At 40.9% G+C, this 27,406-nt stretch overlaps 2 protein-coding genes across 2 annotated transcripts in view; one reads left to right on the plus strand and one right to left on the minus strand.

Annotated features, from left to right (window-relative positions):
• Positions 1-7,234, plus strand: part of LOC126456664 (uncharacterized) — a 60,683-nt gene extending 53,449 nt beyond the window's left edge. Inside the window, exons 3-5 of the mRNA XM_050092408.1 lie at positions 6,175-6,321; positions 6,501-6,632; positions 7,121-7,234. Coding sequence (XP_049948365.1) covers positions 6,175-6,321; positions 6,501-6,632; positions 7,121-7,234 — 393 coding nt within the window. The remainder of the gene's footprint in view (positions 1-6,174; positions 6,322-6,500; positions 6,633-7,120) is intronic.
• Positions 7,235-17,956: 10,722 nt separating this feature from the next.
• LOC126458576 (uncharacterized) overlaps positions 17,957-27,406 on the minus strand; it is an 82,848-nt gene continuing 73,398 nt past the window's right edge. Inside the window, exons 2-5 of the mRNA XM_050095708.1 lie at positions 21,036-21,170; positions 18,896-19,042; positions 18,572-18,703; positions 17,957-18,084 (exon numbers count right to left, since the gene is read on the minus strand). Coding sequence (XP_049951665.1) covers positions 17,971-18,084; positions 18,572-18,703; positions 18,896-19,042; positions 21,036-21,170 — 528 coding nt within the window. The 3' untranslated portion in view covers positions 17,957-17,970. The remainder of the gene's footprint in view (positions 18,085-18,571; positions 18,704-18,895; positions 19,043-21,035; positions 21,171-27,406) is intronic.

The following is a 27,406-nucleotide window of genomic DNA, read 5'->3' on the forward strand; positions in this document are numbered from 1 at the left end:
GCGTCAGAAATTGGTATGGGTTTGAAACATGCCTTCAGCTTCCGTGCCACTTCAAATAAGACTGTACAATTTTGGACTTAGGCAATTTTTCACGTATACTACGGACTTTTTAATGCTTTTTGTCGTTGCTCATGATCCCTCCTTATGCTCCAGCAATAGATGTTGCACGCTACTTAGTGCAGCACGTTTCTTATGAGCGATTGTTGCAAACCTCCTAAAATAGCGTAATACACTTCATTTATAAGAACGTAGAATGGAGTCACAGGAGCAGCGACATACAAGGCATAAAAACCCATAAAATAATCGAATGGCCTAAGTCCGAAATAGTACAGTGCTCCAAACAAAACGAACGGCAGATGAAGGCATCATGAATTACCTCCAAGAAAATTAACCAATACGCGATAGGTAGCTCAAATTACTGCCTGATTAATTACAAATAGTTCTCTAGCTATCGCAACGTTTATCTAACGATAGCATTTCCTTTTGTAAGTAGGCTGTTTATGTTTTCTCTATGTAAGTAGGCTGTTTATATTTTCTTGTTGGCAACGTTAAGTAGGCTGTTTAGGTTTTTTTATGGTAACGCCACCTCTGTATGAAAATCACTGGCTGTGCTGTGTGCAGTCTGTGGCTGCTTTGCATTGTTGTAATACTCGCCATTGTAGTGTTGGGCAGCGGCAGCTGGATGTGAACAGCGCGTAGCGTTGCGCAGTTGGAGGTGAGCCGCCAGCAGTGGTGGATGTGGAGAGAGAGATGGCGGAACTTTGCAATTTGTCATGAACTGATATATATATTATGACTTGTGATGATATTAAGGTAAATACATTGTTTGTTCTCTATTAATATCTTTCATTTGCTAACTATCCCTATCAGTAGTTAGTGCCTTTAGTAGTTTGAATCTTTTATTTAGCTGGCAGTAGTGGCGCTTGCTGTATTGCAGTAGCTTGAGCAGCGAAGATTTTTGTGAGGTAAGTGATTTGTGAAAGGTATAGTTTAATGTTAGTCAGGGCCATTCTTCTGTAGGGAATTTTGAAAGTCAGATTGCGTTGCGCTAACAAAGTATTGTGTGTCAGGTTAAGCACAGTCTCGTGTATAATTGTTCAAAGGGGACGTTTCATATGGCGACCCTGCCAGGATTCCGCAGTGAGGTATCCTAGGCTAAGGGTCGACATATGAAACGTCCCCTTTGAACAATTCTACACGAGACTGTGCTTAACCTGACACACAATACTTTGTTAGCGCAACGCAATCTGACTTTCAAAATTTCCTACTAAAGAATGGCCCTGACAAACATTAAACTATACCTTTCACAAATCACTTACCTCACAAAATTTTCGCTGCTCAAGCTACTGCAATACAGCGAGCGCCACTACTGCCAGCTAAATAAAAGATTGGGTGTCTCCTAATCCCAATAACGACGCGCGCCAACAAAGAGACAGACAATGACTCACACCGCAGGCAGCCGCTTGCGCCGGCTGGCTCCGAGAAAAATAACATATCTGGTACTGCTAATGAGATTTTAATGCAACATTTTGGTTTACTTGCAAATACATTATGGATTCAAGGTGCTTTCTGAGAGATACCAGATGGCACAGTAGTTAGTTTATGTGACAGCTACACGATTTTTATCACGACGCTACTAATGAGTGACAATTTACAATGTTGCTTTTGCAGTGTTTCTGTTTTATATCTGCACAGTTTTTCTGAATTCTTCTGGAAAGTAAAACAGGTTTTAGTAGTAACTTGTGTAGTATAGCTACAATGAGACAGGGTTTTCCGTAGCATAACAATACGTTACTGTACAGTACTTTCTTCATTACAACAATAAGCGTAATAACTACGATATCTATACGCAAAGCATTTCACTTTTGTGTATTATGAGGTAAGTACATTGGCTTATGCAGAACTTAGCTTTCGGAGGACGATAACTACGACACTTCCACACAGATTATGTTACAACAAGACGCACATTTAGCGCTACAGTACACGTATTTGAGTGATTAATTTTATACTTAAGACATTTATTTTTAAAGATTTTTGAATTACAAAGAAAGTTTTCCGTGATACATTTCATTCCATTGCTGTAATTTGTAACACCTGAGGGTATAATTACATTTATCCTCAGGGGGGTACACACTTACTTTGTGTACCATGTGTGTGGCAACCACAAGGAACCCTAGCTAATATGGTATTTGCTTATACAACTTTACACATCGGTACCTTATTTCTCTAACACACAAATTACACAGCTATCTGATTATTTAACTGAGAGAGACAAACATTTATTTTACTGCATCAGTGACAGATGTTTACGTAATTACACCGTTGGAACTTCACACTTACGAAATTGTATTTTGTCTGTACTTTGTAAACTGTTCATATTTTTTCGGAACCATTGTGATACTATGAGAGATTTGAATGATATATTTGGTAAGGGAGCATGATTTTAAAGTACGTTTGAGGCAGATGACACTTTTGACATGAGCAGAGAATTTTTTAATTATTGGAGGAAGTTCGACGATTTTAAGATTTGACTGAAGTGTTATGATGTTATTATTACGACGACGATGTGTACTATGCTGTTGAGGTATGTTTATGATAAATAAGCTGATGCTATATGAGGAATCTGATTATGCTATGTAGCTATTATGATGAAATATTGAAGACGTGTTGATGAATATGAATATGTATATGTGTAATAAGGTAAGGAATAAGGAGTAGGGATTAGGGACTCTGATTTATGAAAAGGTTGTCGGAAACCAAGAATCGTACTTTAAGAGTTATGAAATGTGTGTGTATATGCATGAATGTATCACAATGCCACTGAAAATTTTTTTGGAGACTGTTATATTTATAGGGTTTTGTTTCTACAGATTTGCAACGCTAATTCTTGACCTGTGAAATATTTTTATATGAGACTACCACGGTAGCAGAATCTCCTGTCGTAAATATTTCCGTACGAAAGTTAAGTGACCACCTGCACGTAATGCGTCGCGGGCACCCAGCTGTGTCAGACGCCTGGAGAAAAAGCCACTATTGCGAGCCCTTTTCAGCGGCACAGGTAGCACAAAAAAAAAGGGGAGGCCATTATCCTTGGAAATATTCTTACATCTGCAAACCTGATAATGACAAGTGTCTTTCTACGAGAATTGAGAGCTACTGACTTACGAAATGCCACATAGCTATTGAATGATGTTTTTATGCTTTGGTTTGCGTAATTGCTTATTTCATTTGACATCTGTTTTCCAGCTGTGTTGCAGCATTGGTTTCATAAAATAAAATTAAATGCATTTGCTAATGTGAACACTTTCTGTCAACAGATCTATGAAATAATTATTTTATGATCCACATTCTTTAAAAAAGGAGCACTTGGAAAGGAAAGAACAATAAGAAGGAACTAGTAACTGCATTCATAATTTTCTTTTCAAGTAATTGGTAACTTTTTGGTAGAATAACTTCTTGTGGTGCACCACTTTAATTACATAGACATTAAGATGTGATTATACATTTCCCTTATCTGCATTGTTATCTTTAGTGTACTATTTTTTCTGCTTGAGCTATGTCATGTTTAGATATAAGCTGCTGTTTGCCAGGCATAGTGCTACTGAACTTTAATTTGTGTTACTCTGCTAAGCCAGATTTATTTTTTTGTTGCTGCACATTGGGTCATATTAGTTGTAATGTTGCATTGCTTGGTAATTTAGATTTACTGTAGCTTGCTTTGCAATTTTCCAATTTTTTGGTCATTGCTGTTTGTGTTACTTATATTGTGCTGCTGCATTGCCTCGTCCCTTAGTTTAGCATCTGAGCTCAGTAGATTTAAGTTAGCTTAAGAGGGGGTAGCCTCTAAGAGAATGAGTTGCGATGAATTGGAAGAAATGCATTGAGAAAACAGGTTTAGGTAGGATTTTCTTGGAAATAAATGTTGAGGTAAGAAATGTGTGAACATATAAATACAGAAAGCATGCTTAGATAGAATTTTTTGGGTGGAAACAAAGGATGAAATAAGAGGAAAGATATATGAAGTTTTGGGTTGGACTGCAGTACCACATGTTACACTGAAAACGAACCCTGTCCTTTCATATTGGTGTTATCCCACTATGTGTTTGTGTACCCTTGTGTATTTGTTTTCTTCCTGTCTCTGTGTAGTTTCATAGAATTTTTTTTCCTTTTAATATTAAGCTACATTCACTATGAGGAGGAATACTGTTATCCTCAAATATAAGTTGCATTAATAATATGTTATTTTCTTTGTAAAGTTGTTTACAATTCTGTTCTGTTTCAATGTTCATGTGTGAAATTAGTGTTTCGAAAACTATTCTCATTATTTTATGTATGTACTTATGTCACTATTTTTGTAACACTGATGTATATGTTTATTTCTATTCTTTTGTAAAGCCTGTACTACAAATGTTATCTGTATTATTATGTTTTTAATGATGTATTTTGTACCTTTGTAATTGTATTCTTATGTTATAAAATTGTAATTGTCACCAGTTCATGACATTATTAACTTGTTAGTTACATTTCACTGCACACGTTTCTGTTGGTCATAGTATGTGGACAATATGTGAGAAGTAGGGACTGTTAGTGTTTGCACGTGTGTTAATAACTCAGCAAGGGACTGGATAACAGCATTGCTGGTTCTAAGAACAATTTCAAAAACTTTGTGAGTGCACAAGTGGTGGTTTATGGACTTGCTATATTATCCGCAAGACTCTTCAATGGTGATTGTGCACCTGCACAGTCACAACAGATGGCTGCTGGCCATCTCTACAAGGACTACAGTGGGTCTGCACCTCTGGTGGCCCACCAATACCACAATCTCTACCAGGACTCCAGTGGGTCTGCTCTGTAATGACCTACCTACCAATATTCTTCAAAACTTCGAATGACTCTGCTGTGGGTTTGCTCCATTGTGGCCCATTACCTGTCAGCATGTCAAGAGTCAGCACTGTCTTTCCGTTGGAAGGACAACGCTACTTCTTCAAGACAGCATGGAAATCCACTACTTCTGTGTGCATTTTCTTTTACTGCTCAGACTTTGAGAAAAACACTGCTATTTTACTGTGATGAATCAGGACTATCTTTATAGACTGTAAGAAAATTTTAGCTTTTGACCAACATTGTATCAATAAGTGTGTGCATTTTATATGTTTGTTACTCTAATTGTGAAAAATTTTTGTCAAATCTGTATTGGCCAGTGCCCAACACCATTTGTAAAAAAATTTTTGTGGGGAGCATGGGGGCTATGTAAGTAGGCTGTTTATGTTTTCTCTATGTAAGTAGGCTGTTTATATTTTCTTGTTGGCAACGTTAAGTAGGCTGTTTAGGTTTTTTTATGGTAACGCCACCTCTGTATGAAAATCACTGGCTGTGCTGTGTGCAGTCTGTGGCTGCTTTGCATTGTTGTAATACTCGCCATTGTAGTGTTGGGCAGCGGCAGCTGGATGTGAACAGCGCGTAGCGTTGCGCAGTTGGAGGTGAGCCGCCAGCAGTGGTGGATGTGGAGAGAGAGATGGCGGAACTTTGCAATTTGTCATGAACTGATATATATATTATGACTTGTGATGATATTAAGGTAAATACATTGTTTGTTCTCTATTAATATCTTTCATTTGCTAACTATCCCTATCAGTAGTTAGTGCCTTTAGTAGTTTGAATCTTTTATTTAGCTGGCAGTAGTGGCGCTTGCTGTATTGCAGTAGCTTGAGCAGCGAAGATTTTTGTGAGGTAAGTGATTTGTGAAAGGTATAGTTTAATGTTAGTCAGGGCCATTCTTCTGTAGGGAATTTTGAAAGTCAGATTGCGTTGCGCTAACAAAGTATTGTGTGTCAGGTTAAGCACAGTCTCGTGTATAATTGTTCAAAGGGGACGTTTCACTTTACACATGCTGTCTAGGGATTTAGGTGGAACATGTTATTGCGTTTATCGACACATAGCATCTAACAAATAGGTGCTAAGAATACTTCTAACTGAACATAACGAGGAGTAGATTTAAGGTACTCCTAAGGCGTCTGCCAAATTTAAGCAACGTACATATCGGTATTGAGACGTTGCGGACTCAAATTTAACAGATTGGCTCCTGTAATTACCTCAAAACTGCGTTCTGTAATTCAGTGTCCTTGTTCTTGATGTACGTGCCACTTCGTGCAGTAAGATGATTATTCTTTGCAGGCTTCATCAGAGTACCCTAAAGTGATGTTACTCCGGCCGATAACCACGGAGGAGTCCTCGGCAGAACCTTCGCGCCCGACTCCTATAAACAGTGTCTGCATGATGAAGATCAACTGCGTAGACGCCAGTCCTATTGTCCACGACGAGGTTGTACTGCTAATCTAATAATAGCATAAAATTATAGTCGTCTTGTCATGATGGCATTCTTTACTTCAGTCTGAATAGCTGTTGTGATAGCTTTGTCTAAAACTTAGCGTCGTTATTAGTTGCAACAGTAAGATTAAAATTACAAAATTGTTATGTAACAAGCTGTGTACGCGTTTCAGGAGCTTCAGAGGGACGAAGAGTATCGGGACGCGCCAAGCGCTGTTCAGGAAACACCAACAGCTGCAGCGTCAAGTACCAGCTCGCCAAAGCCGGCACCACCTCCTGTGCCGTGCACTGTGGAAATACAAGTGGTGGGTGTGGCTTCCAGATCTAATCCCAGCTGTGTCGTACATAGTAACTGCACTAACAACTCTTAAAGCTGGTTTCGTGTCGCCCTCCACGCTACTCCATACTGTGCAAGTGTCTCCATCACTAACTGCAACTTGTACTTGGAACATACATGGCATTGCACCCAAACCTTTTGCTCCCTTCGCTTGAGTTAACAAATTAAGACCCTGATATTTCGGGATGTCCTATCAACTAACCCCCTTATTTTGATAAACGTAGCTTTCAAAGCTCTCGTCCTCAGTATGATCTGTAGATGGATAACTACTCGACTTAGACATCTAATATTTGGCACAATGCAACACCGCAGTGCCAAACTTTAACTTGTGTTGCGACTGTTTCCCGTGGTACTACTAAATGTTCAGTGTTTCCAGAATGGTGGCTCTGAGCCGCCACCCGACAAACACCTACCCACGCGTGAGCCTAACGCAGCTGCTGTGGGCGTGCTCTTCAGCTGCAGACGTTCCGCGGCCAGTGCGTGCGGCTGGGCCAGCACTTCGGCGGCTGCCGCGCGGGGCCGTTCGTGTCGCCGCTGCAGCCACCCTGCCACCCCCCGCCACAACACTAGCGGGCGCGCCGCACCGCATCTCGTCACGTCCATCGGCTGGCTGTTGGCTCGCTTTTAAACTTACTGTTCAGAGTGTAAAATTTATTAATGGTTCTAAATATATTTAAGCTGCAGGTTACGATTCTGGAATTGCTTTAGTCCTGAAATCTAACATGTTTCTCTTGGAGAATTGTCCTCTCCTTGAAGCTGGATACCAGAACAACTGTGAGCCTCACAAGTGATCATAAATGACACTAAGCAGACGCACCCTCTTCCCCTTCACTTTCCGCACGAGTCGGGTACGAACTGTTCAGAGTTTAACAATGTCTATTAAATACTGAACAGCTACGACTCCCTTCGATTGGCAGCTTGAAACAGCGCACTAAAAAAACCAGATATGTAGTATTTTAATCTTTCATTGCAAAGAATAGGGGCATATTTCAAAGTATTTGAATGATACTGTAACTCAAGGAGTGAGTGTCTCTCTCTCCCCCCCCCCCCCCCCTTCCGTTACCACAAAACGTTGAATGTCACGTCTTTCCTGCTGCTCTGCAACGGTAGGTTAAGAAGACGGAGAGGTTAACAAGGTGTTCCAACTGAGTGCATAGTTCGCAGAAAGGAGTGACGACAGACAGTTTCTGGACAACAATCGACTATCGGTCACAAAACAAAAAGTTTCGTGCACTAGATTATAGTCGTAACAGAACATGTCTGTACTTGAGCCTTAAAGTGTAGAGTAGTAAATTACTGCCAGGAAGTAGTTATCGACTCCAATGTAGTCTCAGTTCGTGTGCAAAGAGGTGTGGTAAACCCAATCAACGTTAGAGCTATGTAACAGCATACCGCTGAGTTCATTCATTTCTTAAATAAAATAGTGCCGTATTCAGACTACCAATTACTTAAGCATGTGTCGAAGTTATAGATAACTAGTACACGATCTCCCACAAGAAAGTGCTGTTGTAATTGCCCTCTACTTAACTGACTTTCTGCTTTGGTTAAATAAGGTTTCACGCAGCAGAAGGCCTCTTGACAAAAACAATTCCTCATTAAATATTTTGCCGACCAAACACTTAGTCATTGGTAGAAGTCTGTACATACACGCGACTTGTGCACCAAGATGTTAAACTGCTGTTCTGCACTCTTGAATATAAATGTAGCATCTGTCAAGCAGTGTGGATCTTTCACTGTTCCCTAATGCAGCCTGCTATCCTATTGCTTTTGAAAGCATTACTAGAAATCTTAAGCTAGACAAAACAATGTGTTACGTGTTAACAAGCATAACCACCACAAGGAAGATTACGAAATAGAGCAGAAATTGGCAGAAGTGGGGTTGTACCTCATGAACAATAACCTATTTAACGTTTAAATGCCGTAACTCTCTTAACTTTAAATGTCTTTATTTCAAAGCAAAGACAAAACAGTATCACTTTTTACTAATGATCGTTTAAATTAAAGTTACTGATACTTTAAATATGTCAAATTGGTGGTATTTGTCGTTCTTACCGTACACGTAAAAAAATACGAAATCTAAATTAGAAAGTATTCCAAGTGCTTAAGAAAGAAATTTCTTTTACAAAAATTTCAGATCTACATATTTACAGAAAAGCATAAGAAAATGTTTTGTCTGTGCAAGGAGACGTTCAAAAACGAAACAATGGTGTTTGATTTGGGGTAGCTGTTTTAAAAGTGGACACTGATCACTGCAATGATCTGGGGAACAAACAAAACAAGGACTCGGTTCACATACCACTCTCGCTGGACGCTGACGCCGCCCAGCTCACCCGGCGAGCTGAGGCGTAATTCCTGTGCCAGCGGAGACGACTGCCACCGTTGCTGCCGAGTCGCAGACTGGTTGCGCCAGTCGCTCAACTCGACTGACTGCGGCTACGTACTCACATCGAAAATCTCTGACTGCATCTCTTGTCGCCATAGACTGGTGACAGTGTGAGACAGTGGGCAGATAGCTGTGACAACTGGGCAGTGAGTGCCTTTCCAGATACCTGCACGCCGAGCTCAACTTGTCAGCAATTTGATGCGGCTCGCCAAAGTGATACATTCTGTGGAAGTATGTATGTGAAATGTTTGTGTGTTTTCGTCTACCAACTGCCCCAAGATCCATTTTCCTCTCCCTTCTCCTGTTCTTATCTTGTAACTTCTCTTTTCTTCTCTCTCGCCTCTTCTGTCAACTGTGACGTATTGCGACCATAATTCCATGGAATCAAGAAGATAGCTGCCTTTCGGATTATCCTAGTCAGGCTGAAGCAGATTCCGAGTGTGTTCATACTTGGCAGGAGTCGGCGCTTATTAGAGGATTCCTAGAGAGTTCTGTATGTCAGTGAGCTGTGTGCATTGAAGAAGCTGTTCACCTACTTGTCCGTAGTGGGATTATGTAGTGTTCAACAGACGTTTCTCAAGCCACTCGAGGAACCAGCTTCCCCACACCAGCTGTCAGCTGCTCCTGTTCCCCTCACCTGAGCAGGCCTTCGCGGTGCTGGCCGCTCTCTTTCCTCTGCGGCCGGCTGCGCCGCTTGTCCACTCCAGCCGGCTGCTCCTCCCGCTCCGCAAAAACTTTCCATTCTCAACTACCTCCGCGGCGTTCCGTCATTTCCCTGCACTTTCTAAATCTATTGTCTTATTTCTAATGATTACATTCCTGTACACAAGTGGACACATGACAATACAAACCTACATGTTTATCGAAAAGAATACACTTATCTTTTACTAATCATTCAACTCTACACATTTATAGAAAAGAATAAAAATAACTTTACAAAAATATCCGATTTCTAAAAACATTATTAATCAACAAACAGGATTTACGGAAACACTTTTAGTTCTATCCATTAATTAAGAATGTAAAGATATACACTATCAAAATCATTCATCCCTTCACTTCTGTTTGGGAAAAGGAGTGATAAGTAATCAGCGCTCTTGGAAAGTCATTCGGGATTTGTGCCCTTATCATTTAACCAAAATCCCATGCTGTTAGTGGTCTTGCTAATCTGCATGTTACTTATCAATATTAAGTCCTAATAAAATCAGTTTTTTTAAGAAGTTGCGGTTATTGAGTCTACATATTATTAATACAATAACGCTACTACTGCCGTACCATACCTTACTAATCTCCTGTGATATCTTCTATTGCTGCTCTCTGCACACGTGTTAGTGTTGTGCCAGTACGTATCCACTGTATTTTTATGATGGTCTCTTCTCATTGTTAGTTTTTCAGTGAAGTATTAACAAATGATTAGAAACTTTTAGTTAAGAAACATCAACTTTATATATAGAAACCCGTTTCTCTTGCAGCCAACAAAATATCGTGTCACTTCTCTTCCATACAGCTCACTCATCCTGCGTTAAGCACTCCAAATTTTCTATAAACACGCCCCCGCCTTTGCAGTCGGCTCGTCCTGACATCAACATCATAAAATCCGCCACCACGCCTGTGGTTGGTCCACTATATCACCATAAACGTGCTTACTTTGTCGACTTCTACAGGGAGACTTCTACAGGGAGAAAGATACAGTTATTAGAAACAAGGCGGACTGACTTGAACCCAAGACGACACCAATACATACACAGCACAGACATTTTACCTTCTTGCGTTCGCCATTACTCAGGATTCTATATGTACTGTTTTCTGTTGGTCATCGTTGTTCGTCAGTTTTTTTTACAGAGGACGTGTCGTTGACTTGGATAGTGTGTTCTCTATTCGATTAGTAAGTCATTTCTTTCGTATCTCGACTTGCATGTCCTGTTCACAATATCTCATAACATATAGCTAGTACAACTCTACCTTAAATGGCGGTAGGATCTCAGTGTTCGCCATGCCACATAATAATTGCTCCCTATTATTCAACTATGTTGTTGTTGTGGTCTTCAGTCCTGAGACTGGTTTGATGCAGCTCTCCATGCTACTCTATCCTGTGCAAGCTTCTTCATCTCCCAGTACGTACTGCAGCCTACATCCTTCTGAATCTGCTTAGTGTATTCATCTCTTGGTCTCCCTCTACGATTTTTACCCTCCACTCTGCCCTCCAGTACTAAATTGGTGATCCCTTGATGCCTCAGAATATGTCTTACCAACCGATCCCTTCTTCTAGTCAAGTTGTGCCACAAACTCCTCTTCTCCCCAATTCTATTCAGTACCTCCTCATTAGAGCACAGGAATTTCCTCAGCACTTTGTTCTGACATGAGTAATTCCATGTTTTCATACTTCTTCCAAACCAGCTCCCCTTTCCTTAAACACATAAATTACGCAACAGATACCTAGCCTAGTATTTACAAAATGAATGAATCAACATTTTTTTATTTATAAGTTACTTTCTTCCTTGGCAATCCTCATAGTCTTCAATGCGACTACAACCAAGAACGTTCGAATCTATTATGGAGTTTCCCGGAGAATTCTTCATAAAGTTTTCTGAGTTGATTCGTGAATTAGTTCATCAAATCTTTTAATAGTTCATCCATTGGTTCCATCCACTTAACCATCACTCTCTCTCTTCACTACTCTCCTTATTCCCTATAGTCATTATCAACATGTCTGTCTTGCGGACTGATCCGACCGGACACTTCTGACGATGGTCTGTCTGTTCTCTTTCGTCTGTCATCAGGACTAACTGACCCGTAATTTCGGACTGTTACCCAGGCGTCTACATGTTCCCTTAAATTGTCTTCATCTTCTGACATATCATTTCAAAACCGCTCATAATTTATCTCATCATCGCCTGCATGCACTCGGTTTGCAGCGATGATCCGATCCGTGTCTTCTGTCTTATCACAATCACCTCTGTTTTGTTCAGCCATGCCTACATTAGCTACCACACTCGCTTCTTTGACAACTTTTCGCGGTGTACTACGTGTAAACACGTGTTCTACAGTCTATCATAGGACCCCTGTAACATACAAAAACACTACACTAACATACTAAATTGATAGAGCGAAAGCACAATTGTTAAGTATCTCACCTGTTCACAGATTTCACCCATAAAAAAAGAACAACCTGTTGTGACATAAACCCTTCCAAAATTTTCTCAACACTGATGCGACGCCGTAATCAACATTGAATCATAGAGTGGTTTCTATGTTAACCAGACACACAGAGGCAGAAAGACTTTTAAATCAAACATGAAAACCGCAAAGCGCATGTAAAATTATGTAACAAATTTTTAACATAAATTATTTCTGTAAAAAGAAAAGCCAAAATTTTGCTTTAGTCAAATCTCATCCAAATGCTTGTTGAGTTCCTTAGTTAGTTTAAGAGAATCTTTGTGAGAAGCTGTCAGTTTCTCCCTAGTATAACAATTCCCATCTGACTCCATTACAGAATATTCCATTTTTGAACTGTCCTGGCAGGAAAGTCGCCAAGCTGGATGGGAGGTGGGAAATTATGCAACTGAAAAGAAGTGACTTTATATATAAATATGAAAAATAATTTGTCAAAATCACTTTTTTTGATTCAGTTAAAGGGTTCGATTGGCAAAAACATCCCACATTGTAAGGTGGCAGAATAAATGGTCAGATACACACCTTACATGAGACCTTTACAAATCGCAATGGGAAGGTGAAGATGACACCTGATGTAAATCGACAGTTATGAGAACATTTGCCTATCAATATGTAGTGCAAAAAGGCATGACTGTCAATTGAAGGTAGTTAATACACCATTCCTACACAATGCATGTCTTTGAGCGGAAGGTAGAATAGGAAATGCGAGTCGAGTCGTTTTTAGTTTAGAAAAGCCAGCTCCACAACGCCGTAGTGAAGCTGTGCTGCGGAACTTACGCCGGAAACCACTTACATGAGGTGGCAGGAAGGAGGACAGCGGCCCCGGGCCAGGTGATTCAAGCCGGAGGACCACCCGTAGCGGGGGGCATCTGCTCAAGGGCAGAGAAGAAGCTTTAAAAAACTGCGTTTCGGAATTCTAACGGGATACAAACAAAAGCAAGTGACACATTTTCGTCCAGCAAGTGTGACACACAGAAAGGTCAATGTACTTTAGGCACCTAGAAAGGGCACAAAACGTCCGATTGGCGAAAACGCACTAGGAAGGAGGAATATACTAAAGTTTCGACACAGTTTCATAGAAGGGACGTTGCGATTGGTAGAGGGTGTTTCTACAAAATAAGATGAATGCTCTTATTGGTCGAAAAAAGCCATGACGTGAAAAAGAAACCCAAGTGGAGGGAGTCAGTTCTGCCATGAGTAGGACAAGAGAGAAATTTTCTGGGGCTCTTCTCTGAACTGGCATCAAGTGCAGAATGGAGCGCTTAACGCTCCGTACGATGCAGAGAAGAAATCTGTGTGGGCATTGCGTTCACAGCGGCTGCACTCCAGCTAAAAAAATTAGCTGTAGCGACGTTTAGCTCCAACTGTGGAGAAACAAACCAGCTAAATTAGTTAATTGTTCTTGCGAGAACTGAGAGGACACTATAATATGCACGCTGCCTCGTATATAGCCACATAATGAGACTAGGGCTGAGTACATGTTTTCTCGCATAACGAGAAACATAGGGAAAGTTTCTGCTGGGAAGTTCAGCAAAGGCCAGATTAGTTTTGTAGGAATTTCAGTGGGAGAGAGTGTCCTTGCAGACAGCAGCGCAACGCAGCTTAAGGTAAATACCATGTGCAAAGGTGTATACTTTGTTGGTTCACCAGCTTGCGTCCACTGTAAACTCGAGTGGCCTGGGGTAATCTTGCCCTCAAATTTGTCACTTGACTAACCATCCACCGTAGACTTCATTGTCATCCTAAATAATACCAAACTTTGAACGGATGAATGATTTTGATAGTGTACATCTGTACATTCTTAAATAATGGGTAGGACTAAAAATGTTTCCGTAAATCCTGTTTGTTGATTAATAATCATCTTTTTAGAAATCAAATATTTTTGTAAAGTTATTTTTATTCTTTTCTATAAATGCGTAGAGTTGAATGATTAGTAAAAAGATAAGTGTATTCTTTTCGATAAACATGTAGGTTTGTATTGTCATGTGTTCACTTGTATACAGGAGTGTAAGCATTAGAAATAAGACAATAGATTTAGAAAGTGCAGGGAGATAACGGAACGCCGCGGAGGTAGTTGAGAAGGAAAGTTTTCGCCGAGTGGGAGGAGCAGCCGGCTGGAGTGGACAAGCGGCGCAGCCGGCCGCAGAGGAAAGCGAGCGGCCAGCACCGCGAAGGCCTGCCCAGGTGAGGGGAACAGGAGCAGCTGACAGCTGGTGTGGGGAAGCTGGTTCCTCGAGTGGCTTGAGAAACGTCTGTTGAACACTACATAATCCCACTACGGACAAGTAGGTGAACAGCTTCTTCAACGCACACAGCTCACTGACATACAGAACTCTCTAGGAATCCTCTAATAAGCGCCGACTCCTGGCAAGCATGAACACACTCGGATTCTGCTTCAGCCTGACTAGGATACTCCTAAATCCACCTGACTTCTTGATTCCATGGAATTATAGTCACAATGCGTCACAGTTGACAGAAGAGGCAGGAGAGAGGGAAAGGGAAATCACAAGAGAAGAAAAGAAGCGAGCGAAAAATGGATTTTGGGGTAGGTGGGAGATGAAAACACACAGACATTTCACATACATATTTCCACAGAATATATCACTTTTGTGAGCCACATCAAATTGCTGACAAATTGAGCTCGGCGTGCAGGTATCCGGAAAGGCACTCACTGCCCAGTTGTCACAGCTATCTGCCCACTGTCTCACACTGTCACCAGTCTGTGGCGACAAGAGATGCAGTCGTAGAGATTGTCGAGGCGAGTACGTAGCCACAGTCAGTCGAGTTGAGCGACTGGCACAACCAGTCTGCGACTCGGCAGCAACGGTGGCAGTCGTCTCCGCTGGCACAGGAATTACGCCTCAGCTCGCCGGGTGAGCTGGGCGGCGTCAGCGTCCAACGAGAGTGGTATGTGAACCGAGTCCTTGTTTTGTTTGTTCCCCCAGATCATTACAGTGATCAATGTCCACTTTTAAAACAGCTACCCCAAATCAAACACCATTGTTTCGTTTTTGAACGTCTCCTTGCACAGACAAAACATTTTCTTATGCTTTTCTGTAAATATGTATATTTGAAATGTTTGTAAAAAATTTATTTCTTAAGCACTTAGAAACTTTCTAATTTAGACTTCGTATTTTTTTACGTGTACGGTAAAAACGACAAATACTACCAATTTGACATATTTGAAGTATCAGTAACATTAAATAAGACGATCATTAGTAAAAAGTGATACTGTTTTGTCTTTGCTTTAAAATAAAGAAATTTAAAGTTAAGAGAGTTACGGCATTTAAACGTTAAATAGGTTTTCATGATGTACGATCCCGCTTCTGCCAATTTCTGCTCTATTTCGTAATCTTCCTTGTGGTTATGCTTGTTAACACGTAACACATTGTTTTGGCTAGCTTAAGATTTCTAGTAATGCTTTCAAAAGCAATGGGATAGCAGACTGCATTAGGGAACAGTAAAAGATCCACACTGCTTGACAGTTGCCACATTTATATTAAAGAGCGCAGAACAGCAGTTTAAAATCTTGGTGCACAAATCGCGTGTATGTACAGACTTCTAGCAATGACTAAGTGTTTGGTCGGCAAAATATTTAATGAGGAATTGTTTTTGTCAAGAGGGCTTCTGCTGCGTGAAACCTTATTTAACCAAAGCAGAAAATCAGTTAAGTAGAGGGTAATTACAGCAGTACTTTCTTGTAGGACATCGTTGTGCTAGTTATTTATAACTTCGACATATGCTTAAGTAATAATTGGCAGTCTTAATACGGCACTATTTTATTTGAGAAATTAATGAACTTCTCAGCAGTATGCTGTTAGATAGCTCTAACGTTGACTGGGTTTACCACACCTGTGTGCCCACGAACTGAGACTACATTGGAGTCGATAACTACTTCCTGGCGGGAATTTACTACTCTACACTTTAAGACTCAAGTACAGCGATGTTTTGCTACGGCTATAATCCAGTGCATGAAACTTCTGATTCTGTGACCGACAGTGGATTGTTGCCCAGAAACTCTGTGAGACATCACTCCTTTCTTCGAACTATGCGCTCAGTTGGAACACCTGTTCAACCCCTCTGTCTCTGCTTAGCCTACCGTTCCAGAGCGCCAGGAAAGACGTGACGAAGCCACATTCAACGTTTTGTGGTAACAGAGGGGACACCGACTTACAGTGTCATTCAAATACTTTGAAATATGCCCCTATTTTTTTGCAATGAAAGATCAAAATACTAAATATCTGGTTTTTTTTTAGTGCGCTATTTCAAGCTGCCAATCCAAGGGAGTCTTAGCTGTTCAGGATTTAATAGACATTGTTAAACTTTGAACAGTTCGTACCCGATTCGTGCGGAAAGTGAAGGGTAAGAGGGTGCGTCTGCTTAGCGTCATTTATGATCACTTGTGAGCCTCGCAGTTGTTCTGGTATCCAGTAGTGATGGGGAGCTCGTGAATTAGTCGTTCAAATGAACGACTCACTCTAGTGAAGGGTGAACTCAATTTTAATGAACTGGTACTTCAAACTCTTCACAGATGGCACACCCCACACTTTTTTCTAGTTCACTCACTCTTCCCCTCTCCCACTACATCAGCGCTACGTCTCATTCTCCCTTCAGTTCCCCTCTACTGCCTGTCGACGAATCGTACGGCGTTTGTGGGAAACGATAGGTTTGCGAGGGGTTGTGGAGGTGAGGGGTCGAGGGGAAGGCAGCGTCAGCTGCTTCCTGTAGTGCTGACATTTCCCGTGACTATTTGTGCAGTTCAGTTATACTTCGCGTCTACCGGTAGCCTACCGTTGACAGCGCTTGCTGACAAATGAATATTACAGATACAAACGAAGAGGCTGGCTGTGTGAGCACGCACAGCCAACATGAAAATAAAAGGTTTGTTAATAACACTGAAAGAGGGAGTTTACCTGAAATCGTACCAGTGACTACAGGTGACAATTTACGCTTTGAATCTGGATGGTTATTATTCTCAACAAAAATAAAATCTACAGGAAAACTTCTGAATAATTACTTAACGTAGATATATAGACTTTCTGACAGTGGTGAACATACACAATCTATTTTGTATTAAATTTTGAAAGGAACATAAAATTAGACTGCATTTCGTTGGTAGCCCTAGTTTTCAGTCCATGAATACAACAAATAATGTTTCACTTGGCAGATAAAGACTTTTTTTGGGCGCTTCATGAGAAAATGTCGAGCAAGATTAAATGTAATACCTTCTTTATATGTGACAGGCTTCTCTGTTTATCTTTCCTTTGTCCCCTTCTACCATGCTCTATTTAAGTCAGCTCAGACGCTGTAAGAGCGTAAAACGTTGCGGGCACATTACTGCATAGTTTGGCCATCTGTTGGTAAAATTATGAAGTATTACGAAGCTTTATTGTACGAGCGAGGCGAAGCGAGCGTAGCCGCGGCTGAACGGCGAACTAGGCAACTTCGCCAGGCTTCAGTACTTCATGAATGAACTACTTCATTTGAACGTTTCACGGCAAAGAGTGAAATGAATGATGTAGTTCACGGGAACGAACCAGTTCGACCCATCTCTAGTATCCAGCTTCAAGGAGAGGAGAATTCTCTAACAGAAACATGTTAGGTTTCAGGACTAAATCAATTCCACAATCGTAACCTGCAGCTTAAATATATTTAGAATCATTAATAAATTTTACACCCTGAATAGTAAGTTTAAAAGCGAGCCAACAGCCAGCCGATGGACGTGACGAGATGCGGTGCGGTGCGCCGGCTAGTGTTGTGGCGGGGGGTGGCAGGGTGGCTGCAGCGGCGACACGAACGGCCCCGCGCGGCAGCCGCCGAAGTGCTGGCCCAGCCGCACGCACTGGCCGCGGAACGTCTGCAGCTGAAAAAGCACGCCCACAGCAGCTGCGTTAGGCTCACGTGTGGGTAGGTGTTTGTCGGGTGGCGGCTCAGAGCCACCATTCTGGAAACACTAAACATTTTGTAGTACCACGGGAAACAGTCGCAACACAAGTTAAACGTTGGCACTGGTGTTACATTGTGCCAAATATTAGATGTCTAAGTCGAGTAGTTATCCACCTACAGATCATACTGAGGACGAGAGCTTTGAAATTTACGTTTATCAAAAGAAGGGGGTTAGTTGATAAGACATCCCGAAATATCAGGGTCTTAATTTGTTAACTCAAGCAAAGGGAGCAAAAGGCTTGTGTGCAATGCCATGTATGGTCGAAGTACAAGTTGCAGTTAGCGATGGAGACACTTGCACAGTATGGAGTAGTGTGGAGGGCGACACGAAACCAGCTTTAAGAGTGGTTAGTGCAGTTACTACGTACGATACAGCTGGGGTTAGATCTGGAAGCCACACCCACCACTTGTATTTCCACAGTGCACGGGACAGGAGGTGGTGCCGGCTTTGGCGAGCCGGTACTCGACGTTGCAGCTGTTGGCGTTTCCTGAACAGTGCTTTGCGCGTCCTGGTACTCTTCGTCCCTCTGAAGCTCCTGAAACGCGTACACAGCTCGTTACATAACAATTTTGGTCTTTTAATCTTACTGTTGCAACTAATAACGACGCTAAGTTTCAGACAGCTGGTCGCCATTGTTAATCTATCACAACAGCGATTCAGACTGAAGTAAAAAATGCCATCATGACAAGACCACTAAAATATGCTATTATTAGATTAGCAGTACAACCTCGTCGTAGTCAATAGGCCTGGTGTCTGCGCAGTTAACCTTCATCATGCAGACACTGTTTATAGGAGTCGGGCGCGGAGGTTCTGCCGAGGACTCCTCTGTGGTCATCGGCTGGAGTACCATCACTTTAGGGTACTCTGACCAACCCTGCAAAGAATAATCATCTTACTGCATTGAGTGGCACGTACATCAAGAACAAGGACACTGAATTACTGAACGCCGTTGTAAGGTAACCACAGGAGCCAATCTGTTAAATTTGGGTATGGAACGCTTCAAAACCGAAACGTACGTTCGCGTGCAGTAGCTTCTTTTACGTTGCTTAAATGTGGTAGAGGCCTTGAAAATACCTCAACTCAACTATGTTACGTTTTGTATATTCTGTTCTCAAAACGTATTTGTTAGATGCTATTTGTCGGTCAACTGAATAACATGTTGTCCGAAATGCCTAGATAGCATGCATAAAGGTAATGGTATCATTGGATAAACATTGCAGTAACTGGAGAACTATCTATTCAAGCAGGCAGTAATTTGAGCTACCCGTCGCGTATTGGTTAATTTTCTTGGAGGTAATTCATGATGCCTTCATCTGCCGTTCGTTTTGTTTGAACGACTGTACAATCTCGTATTTAGGCTAATTAAATATTTTAGAGGTTTTCATGCCCTGTATGTCGTCGCTCCTATGATGACATGTTACGTTCATCTAAGAGAAGCGTTTTTACGCTATTTTAGGAACTTTGCAAAAATCTGTCGAAAGGAACGTGCTTCAGTAATTAGCGTGTAACATTTACTACGCGAGCGTAACGTGGAGCGACATAAATGGTATTGAAAAATCCGTACTATGCTTGAAAATGGCTCAAGTCCGAAATTGTACAGTCGTACTGGAAGTGGCACGGAAGCTGAGGACATGTCTCAAAATCCACAGCAAATGCTGACCCTAACTCATTGGAATTGTTGAGATGCTTAACAAGGCAGTAGTACAGGGTGTCCGGGAAGTCTTTCCCGGACTACATAAATTGGTAATTCAGGCTAGAAAATACAAATATGAAACTTGTTTAATTTTTTTTACAAACTATCAAAGTGTTTTCATACGTCAGTGAACTTCCACTGGAGCACCCTTGGTGGCACGTAGCACATCTAGGCGATATTCAATTTCTGTCCATACATTAGCCAACATCACTGGAGGGATTCAACGACTGGTTATCCGTTGCCGCAGGGTTTCAACATATGGTACACGTGTTCGGTAGACCTCGTCCTTGACATAACCCCATAAAATGAAGTCTAATTGTTATGTCAGGAGAGCGTGGAGCCTAAGCAGTTGGCCCATTATGTTGGCAAATATGTGGACGTGCCTAGATGTGCTACGTGCTACCAAGGGTGCTCATGTGGAAATTTACTGATGTGTGAAAAAAAACAGTTTGAAAACAATTGGACACCAGTTTCGTATTTTTATCTTACTTCTAGCGTGAGTTATCAGTTTATGTAATCAGGGAAAGACTTTTCGGACAGCCTGTATTTTAATTGTCAAGACTTAGCTATTAAAGAAAGCAGGGGCTGCATCTTTTAGTCCATTTATCAGGTCAATGTGATTTATGCGTTAAGTTTTGTAATATTGGTTTACAAACGGCTGTAAGGTCGTCGCCGAAGATAGGGAAGCTACTCGAGATTTTCCAGTACAGTTACTGTAGTGCTGGTAACTGATACCATGTACTTAGATTAATTTACCGAGAGGCTGTGCAGAAAGACGTATTCAATAGCGGCGTACTATGTAGCTTTTTACGATTCTATGTATTTCTGCTGCCGGTTATCTGCCGGCAGTTAAATTGGAAACGTTAATACTGGTTATTAAAACTGTACTATTTCGTAACGAAGTTCAAATATTTGATGGAATAATCTAGTAACTACGGAATTTAGTTTGACAATTTTATTCATGTCCTTTAAGGACAGATAAGCTGTACGCTTGAGGAAGTTCTAAATTTTTTTTAAAGTCCGCTTTAATTAACGTTCAGTGACGAGCAGTCATTTCAGAACGGGTCTGTCGACAGTTGTACTAGTATCGAAGTTTCAAGATCCTTGACCATTGGAGTCACTGCAGTTTCCTCATTAACCTCCCTTAGGTCTAGTACGTAGTGATGAGATTTACCTTTCCTTCCCGAGCGGTGTGCTCTGTTGACGCCGGCATTGCGCTGTTGGAACCGCCGGTGCACTCAGTCACCTCAGCCAAGGCGCCCGATGCGATCAGGACCAGCAGAACCAGAGAACCCATTTGCTTCTCTTCCTGCGTAAGAGATTTTTCCGATTTAAAGTTAGTATATGGTAGAAAATTAAATTCAATGTCACAAACTAAAAACGTTAGCGTTCATTGGAGTTTACTTCGTAAACTTGTGTGTTGGGATGTCAGTTTTCCTAGAAAGAAGGATAAGTATAATTACTTTAGGAGTCGAGGCTGAGGAACTGTATGGTCAGTTACGAAGTCACGTGTAAGACTAAATTCAGAAGTTTGTTAAGTCAATAACCTGAAGTTCACAAGTAAGCTTTACAGCTCAGCGTGAACACGAAAAACGGATGTCTAACATGAACATTGCAGAAAGGAGATACGTAAAATGCACACCTCTTTAGACGAAGATGCTTTAATTATGTGGCTTTGAGTTTCCTAGTTGTATCAAACTAAGGAGGGAGGGAAAAAAAAAAGAAAAAAAGTGTGCTGACCTGGTTTTGATTGATTTATAAGTTTCAATATGATAGGATGCGAATTAACTTGAAATGTGGTATTGCGTAAGCAGTACAATTAGATAATGTTTTCACGCATTTCAGGCACAAAAATACTATAGAAACTACGAACGGAGATCCATAGACCTCCCACTGCAAAACCTCAAACTACAAATGAACACCCAAACACAATACTTACTCTTGACTTTTCTTCCAGTGGTGAAGCAAGGCTGGAGTGTAACACAGTGCAGCCTGGCCACACTTCTTATAGACCGCCTCCCTAAAGGCAAAGTTGGGAAGAGGTCGCCACCTCGCAGGTGGGGGCGCCGCCGGACGTTCGCCGAAGGAACTAGGAGCCTGAAGCTGGCCGCAGCGGACCAAGCAGTCGAGCTGAGACAGCCAGGGGGAACGCCGCGTGTGCAAGCCGCGGAGTGTATTTCTGTGTTGCTTACTGGTTTTTACCGCAACTGAAGATCTATATTTGAGTAAAATTTCTGCTTACTCTTTTTCCTTGTTTGTAATCTAGAATGACTGGTCTCATGCTGTTAAAATACGTGCGCATGATAGGTGTCGAAGCCCCCATTAACACTCCGGTTTCTCTCGTATATGTTCGGATTCATCGCACCTTTTACCAAGTTTAGAGCACCAATAGAAACGCGTCATTCACAATTATTTTCAAAGATATCAATAGTTTACCAATCTCTATAAAGTGATTTGCCGAGGGTGGTTTTAAGATTCCTTCGTAAACGATTCACGGATGGTTATGCCTCTTTATGTGCCATCATTTCAGTAATTTTATGTTGTGTCTCCACGGGAACGGTAATCTGAAGGGGTGGAAAATATAGTTTCGTCCTCAGAATCGGTTCCTGAAATTTTGTACACTTGTTTTCGCGAGGTGCATTTCTTAATAAATACTATCTGTGAGATTGATATTAATCTCCCACAGTACATGCAAGCATTGCAACTGGTCTCTCTGTAACATCGATGTTTTTCAGACTATCGTTACATTGGCCCCATACAGTTACGTACTATAGGTGCAAGTGTTTTACGTAAAAATTTTGGAGACGAACTCCTGCCTTTCGTTGTTTTTTCGTCATTCTGAAGGTTTAATCTCAAATCTTTCAATAACAAGCCAGGTAATTGAATGGTGTTACCAAAGACTGCTTCGTTTTTACGTTTCGTAACGTACACACCATAACTTTTCTATAGACTTAACTAGTCGCAAATATTCACACTTGGGACTTTTATCACTATATGGTTAAAAAGTACAGTTTTTATCAGATAACTGCATTGTATGTGGAACGACTGCAATACATAAATCTTAACATCTTCTAATGTACTGATGTATTTCAATGAATAGTAATATCTATATCTATCTTGAGGCACGTCCAGTATGGCTAGTCTGCCAATGGCTATTCAGATAATGCCTCTCAAGAAGGCCTTAGTCCGACAATACATTTCGTGTGGGCGTGTCCAGAATGAATCTAATAGTCTGCAATGGTGTGAACACTGTCCACTTACTAAGGATAAGACCGTATTAGACGTACTGGATCGCGGCGGCTGTTTTCCTTAGGCACTTACCTATCAACGTGATCTATCCGACAACTTTCACAACCTAATAAAACAATTATACAAAAGATACTCGTAATTATCAAATTGGAGTATGTGGTCGTGCCAAAAAGTCCTTTATTGAAAGTTGCCGCGATCGTATTTGGTGCAATTCTTATTTTACTGGTCTAGATTCTAGAGTAATTTGAAATCTGTTGTTACGTAAGCAACACGTTAGTGGCATAGCTCCCATCCTGAGCAATTAAAATAAATTTTAAGTCATTGCAATGGGCATTAAGAATTTCACGTTACTTTCGTGACAAGATAATGTTTCTGATTGAAAGGAGTCAAAATCAGTGAACACACATCACACAAAGTACTGTCAAATCATTGTGGCCAAAAAAATGCTAAATCACAAAGATTTTTTTTAACCTTAGCCTCCTAATGTAAATACCATTCTGAGTTCATCATATCTGCTAATTTAGTAGTTGACATGGTTGATCGTGTATTAAAGTGTTATCTTACAGAATGTTGCGAAACTGTAGAATGCAAGTAGTCGTGTTCGAATTTACATGAGCAAAATTCTCCAAGTAATGCGCTAATTTGATAACTCCATAACAAAGAAGTATGGCAGCGTGGAAGGTGTGACTACCGAAGGCAAAATTTAACACGTTCTGCATTTGACACAATCGATGAGGCGTTAAATCTTAAGCCTCAATTAAATTCTGCAGTGTCTACCTGAGTTTACACCGTTTTGAAAACTAGTATGCTTGTGTGTACCTAAATGAGCTGGACCACAATTGCAGGTTAAGCGGATCTTTCTCATTCGATAGCCCTCATGGGGAAAACTTTTTTTCGTGAGTAATGCACAGTTTACAAAAAAGGTGGGAGAAAAGAAATGAGTGATAAGCTTAAATTCCGTTACGTAGGAAAAAACTTACCTCCAGAAGTTCAGGCGATGAAACATGAGCACCATAAGGACCCATAGCACAGACACAAAATTATGAGAAAAATAAATTTATTTGAAATTCAGATTTGTGGGCAAACCACCAGTCTTATAGGTCTGACTGGTTTTTAACATCTTATACTTCGTATAAAAATGTACTTACTTTAAATAATTTGTTAATGTTTGGCATTACTAGAAATTAAAAAAATTTTCATGTTATAAACGTCTTGTTGACTGTTGTATGGTTTATAATGTGCCTTCCACCAACGTACTTCGGCACTAGTTTGCAAGGCTTTTATAGACTGGGGAAATGACAAATTCTGGTCGCCCTCGACGTCACTTCAAGGAAATTCTCTCTCATGACTCCAGAGAAAAATGCTGGTTTACACAGTTCATTGCACCTTGTTGAAAAATCACAAAAATTTCTAAAACGTAAATTGTTACCACGAACGTCAACTTCAGGCTTGATAGTGTGGTCGGTAACATTCTTAGTTTTTCGAAAATGTTCAAATGTACCAGTATACAGGTACCGTACAGATAAAGCTGGTTCACAGTAAGTTTAACAGATGCCAAGTGCGTGCAAGCTACAATCTCAAAGTCGACAACGATGTACTTTAGCCCCATTCGGTTTTCAGCTCATCGGTTATTGATACTGACGTAACAGCTCGTGGTTTTGAGAGAATGCATTTCAACTTTGCACAGCACTCAGAAATGTCGCAGCTGCGTTGACATATGAGCAATACGGGTGGCTGTGGAACCAGAATTTCTTGCATTTATAGAAGTAAATTATAGCAGTTGTCGAAGTACAGGACATAAAATATTGGCACTCGGCTCCGGACTCGAAAAAGCCTACTTCAAAAGTGTAATAATTGAGAAAGATTAGTTTGGAAAATTAATAAGTGATACGGGAAGTTTGTGTTAGGTAAAAAAACGGTAAACACCAGAGCCATTGCAGTGTTTTAGATGTGAAGACATTACATATGAATGTCAAGTGCTAGAATCCTTTGCAGCTCTTAACTGTAGTTTGGAGAGTTAGCTTTCCTTAAATACAGGTAAATAAATGACGCAGAAATATAAGAATCCGGGAGAGACATTGTTTATATAGCGGCAATACTACGAAACGACAGAAAAGAGAGTGAAGACATGAAACAGGTAGTATGGAAGACCTGACACGTTCTGCACCTGTTAAAAAACCGCATAGAAAACTGGTGCGGTCTGAGCTCTAATAGTGCTGCAATGTTTAGTGTATTTATCAAATGGGCCTGGGGGAGCTGTTCGGTGTTTTTATTCGCAATTAGGATCGTACTGAAAAATAAGAGGATATAGCTTCTCGTCAACTGATAGTCTGCCTGAACAAACCGTCTTGTGTTGGAACCAGATATTACGAAATTAAATAGGAGATAATGAAGCATAACCTTAAGTCATGTCACAAATCCTTCGAACAGAAACTGACAAGCACTTGTCTGTATATAGACTATTTGGATCAGTAGCCCTCACCTAAAAGCCATTTGTGGGAGGTTAGCCATTTCGCCATCCCGATTATTCTTGTTACGGAGAGATATTAGGGAACTCCATTCCTGCTCCCCGCCGCGGTCATACCCTAGAAAATCTATAAACTGCAGCAGTCCTTTGTGGTGGGCCGAGGCAGCTCTGCAGACAACGTCGTTAGACCGTCATTGGTTTGCTGAAGGTAGCTTTTTATCCTGCTGATGAACGAAATGGTCTGAAGTTAAAGCTTTGGTCCTTTAGCTTCGGTAAAACCTCCGTTTCAAAAACTGGTCGGAGGTGAAATTTTGAGACGTAAGTTGCGTTGTATCAGAGCCGGAGGCGAAGCTCCACGCTGTCGCTGATCGATGCAGCCGGTACGGAAGTGCAGTCGTCTCACGGTACTGATCGCCACACCGACAGCGCTTTTGACAGACGGAGTTGAACCCCAACTCAGCCTTTCTTTTCATTTAATTGTCTTTCTAATGTTATCTTGTTGGTAATCTTTACTGCAAAACTGCATCCAAAGCGCCAACGAGGTTAGTGCATATATACATTATACAACTGTAAACTTTACAAAATATTATACTTTTCCTAACTGAAATTGTAATATCTTTCCGTTAATTGATTACCGATTGTAAAATATTGCAACTTTTAATGTTCCGCTAGACAAGTTATAGTGCAAGATGTGATTTGGAATGCACAACTAAAAATTTGTCAACTTTTTACGATCGATACCCAGACATATACGCAAAGTAGTATCTCCTACCTGGTGGCTTAAGTGGATGGTTAACTGCTGGTGTTTGTGGTCAAAATAAATTTTTTAAGATATTTCTTATTTTTCAGTACATTATTGCAGTTTGGGCGCCTAGCCCATTGTCAGGTGCTTAAAAAGGAGTCTCAGCTTGAGTCGGGGTTTGTGTATTTTTTTTTTTTTTTTTTTTGCTTTAACGTGGTGATTTTGTCCCACCCAAAAACTCCTGTTAGGATTCGTATTTAAAAGTCAAACTGATGCGACTCAGGATTTTTTGACAAATCCCTGGCCTGGAATGTCTCGATACTTCTATAACGGCCGGCTTTTTTAATACTGAAGCAACGTTTGAAGCCTTGACAATGGCCAAAGAGCCGAAATTGCGATCGTGCATTGAGAAATAAAACATTAACAAACGGCAGAAAGATGTCCTTCAAACAGTATGTGGGTAGTGTCTGATACTGCCGGCTCTGACGTAACAGATTTTTTAAGGTAGAATGGTGATTTTCTTGATTTTACCCGAATACTCATCAAAATAACTATGGGCGCTGTTGAGTGACAAATTAGCTTGAAATATACAACTTTTCTACTAAATACAAATGAATTCCGATCTGTATACGAAGTAATATCCAGGTGGTACTAATATATTCTGACAAAAAATTCATTCGGATAATTACTTCGTAGTGTTTTCTTTTGTCGTGGAATGTATTTTCTGGATAGTCACATTCGCTTGTTTTAAATCATTTGACCACAGAGACACTTATAAGTGTAAGGCATAGTCAGTCATGAAATGGGAGACCCATGAAGAAATTTGTTGCTTTATACCCCACAACATTATTTAGCAATTGATAACTCCTCACCGTAATCCAGTAAATATTGCTGTTACTGAGTAAACATCTACATCGATACTCCGCAAGCCACTGTACGGTGCGTGGCGGAGGGTACGCTGTACCACTACTACTAATTTCCTTTCCTGTTCCGCTCGCAAATACAGCGACGGAAAAACTATCAGTACGCCTCCGTATGGGCCCTGTTGTCTCGTATCTTATCTTCGTGATCCTTACGAGCAGTGTAT

This window comes from Schistocerca serialis, chromosome 2 (assembly GCF_023864345.2).
Source record: "Schistocerca serialis cubense isolate TAMUIC-IGC-003099 chromosome 2, iqSchSeri2.2, whole genome shotgun sequence".
NCBI classification, from domain to species: Eukaryota; Metazoa; Arthropoda; class Insecta; order Orthoptera; family Acrididae; genus Schistocerca; species Schistocerca serialis.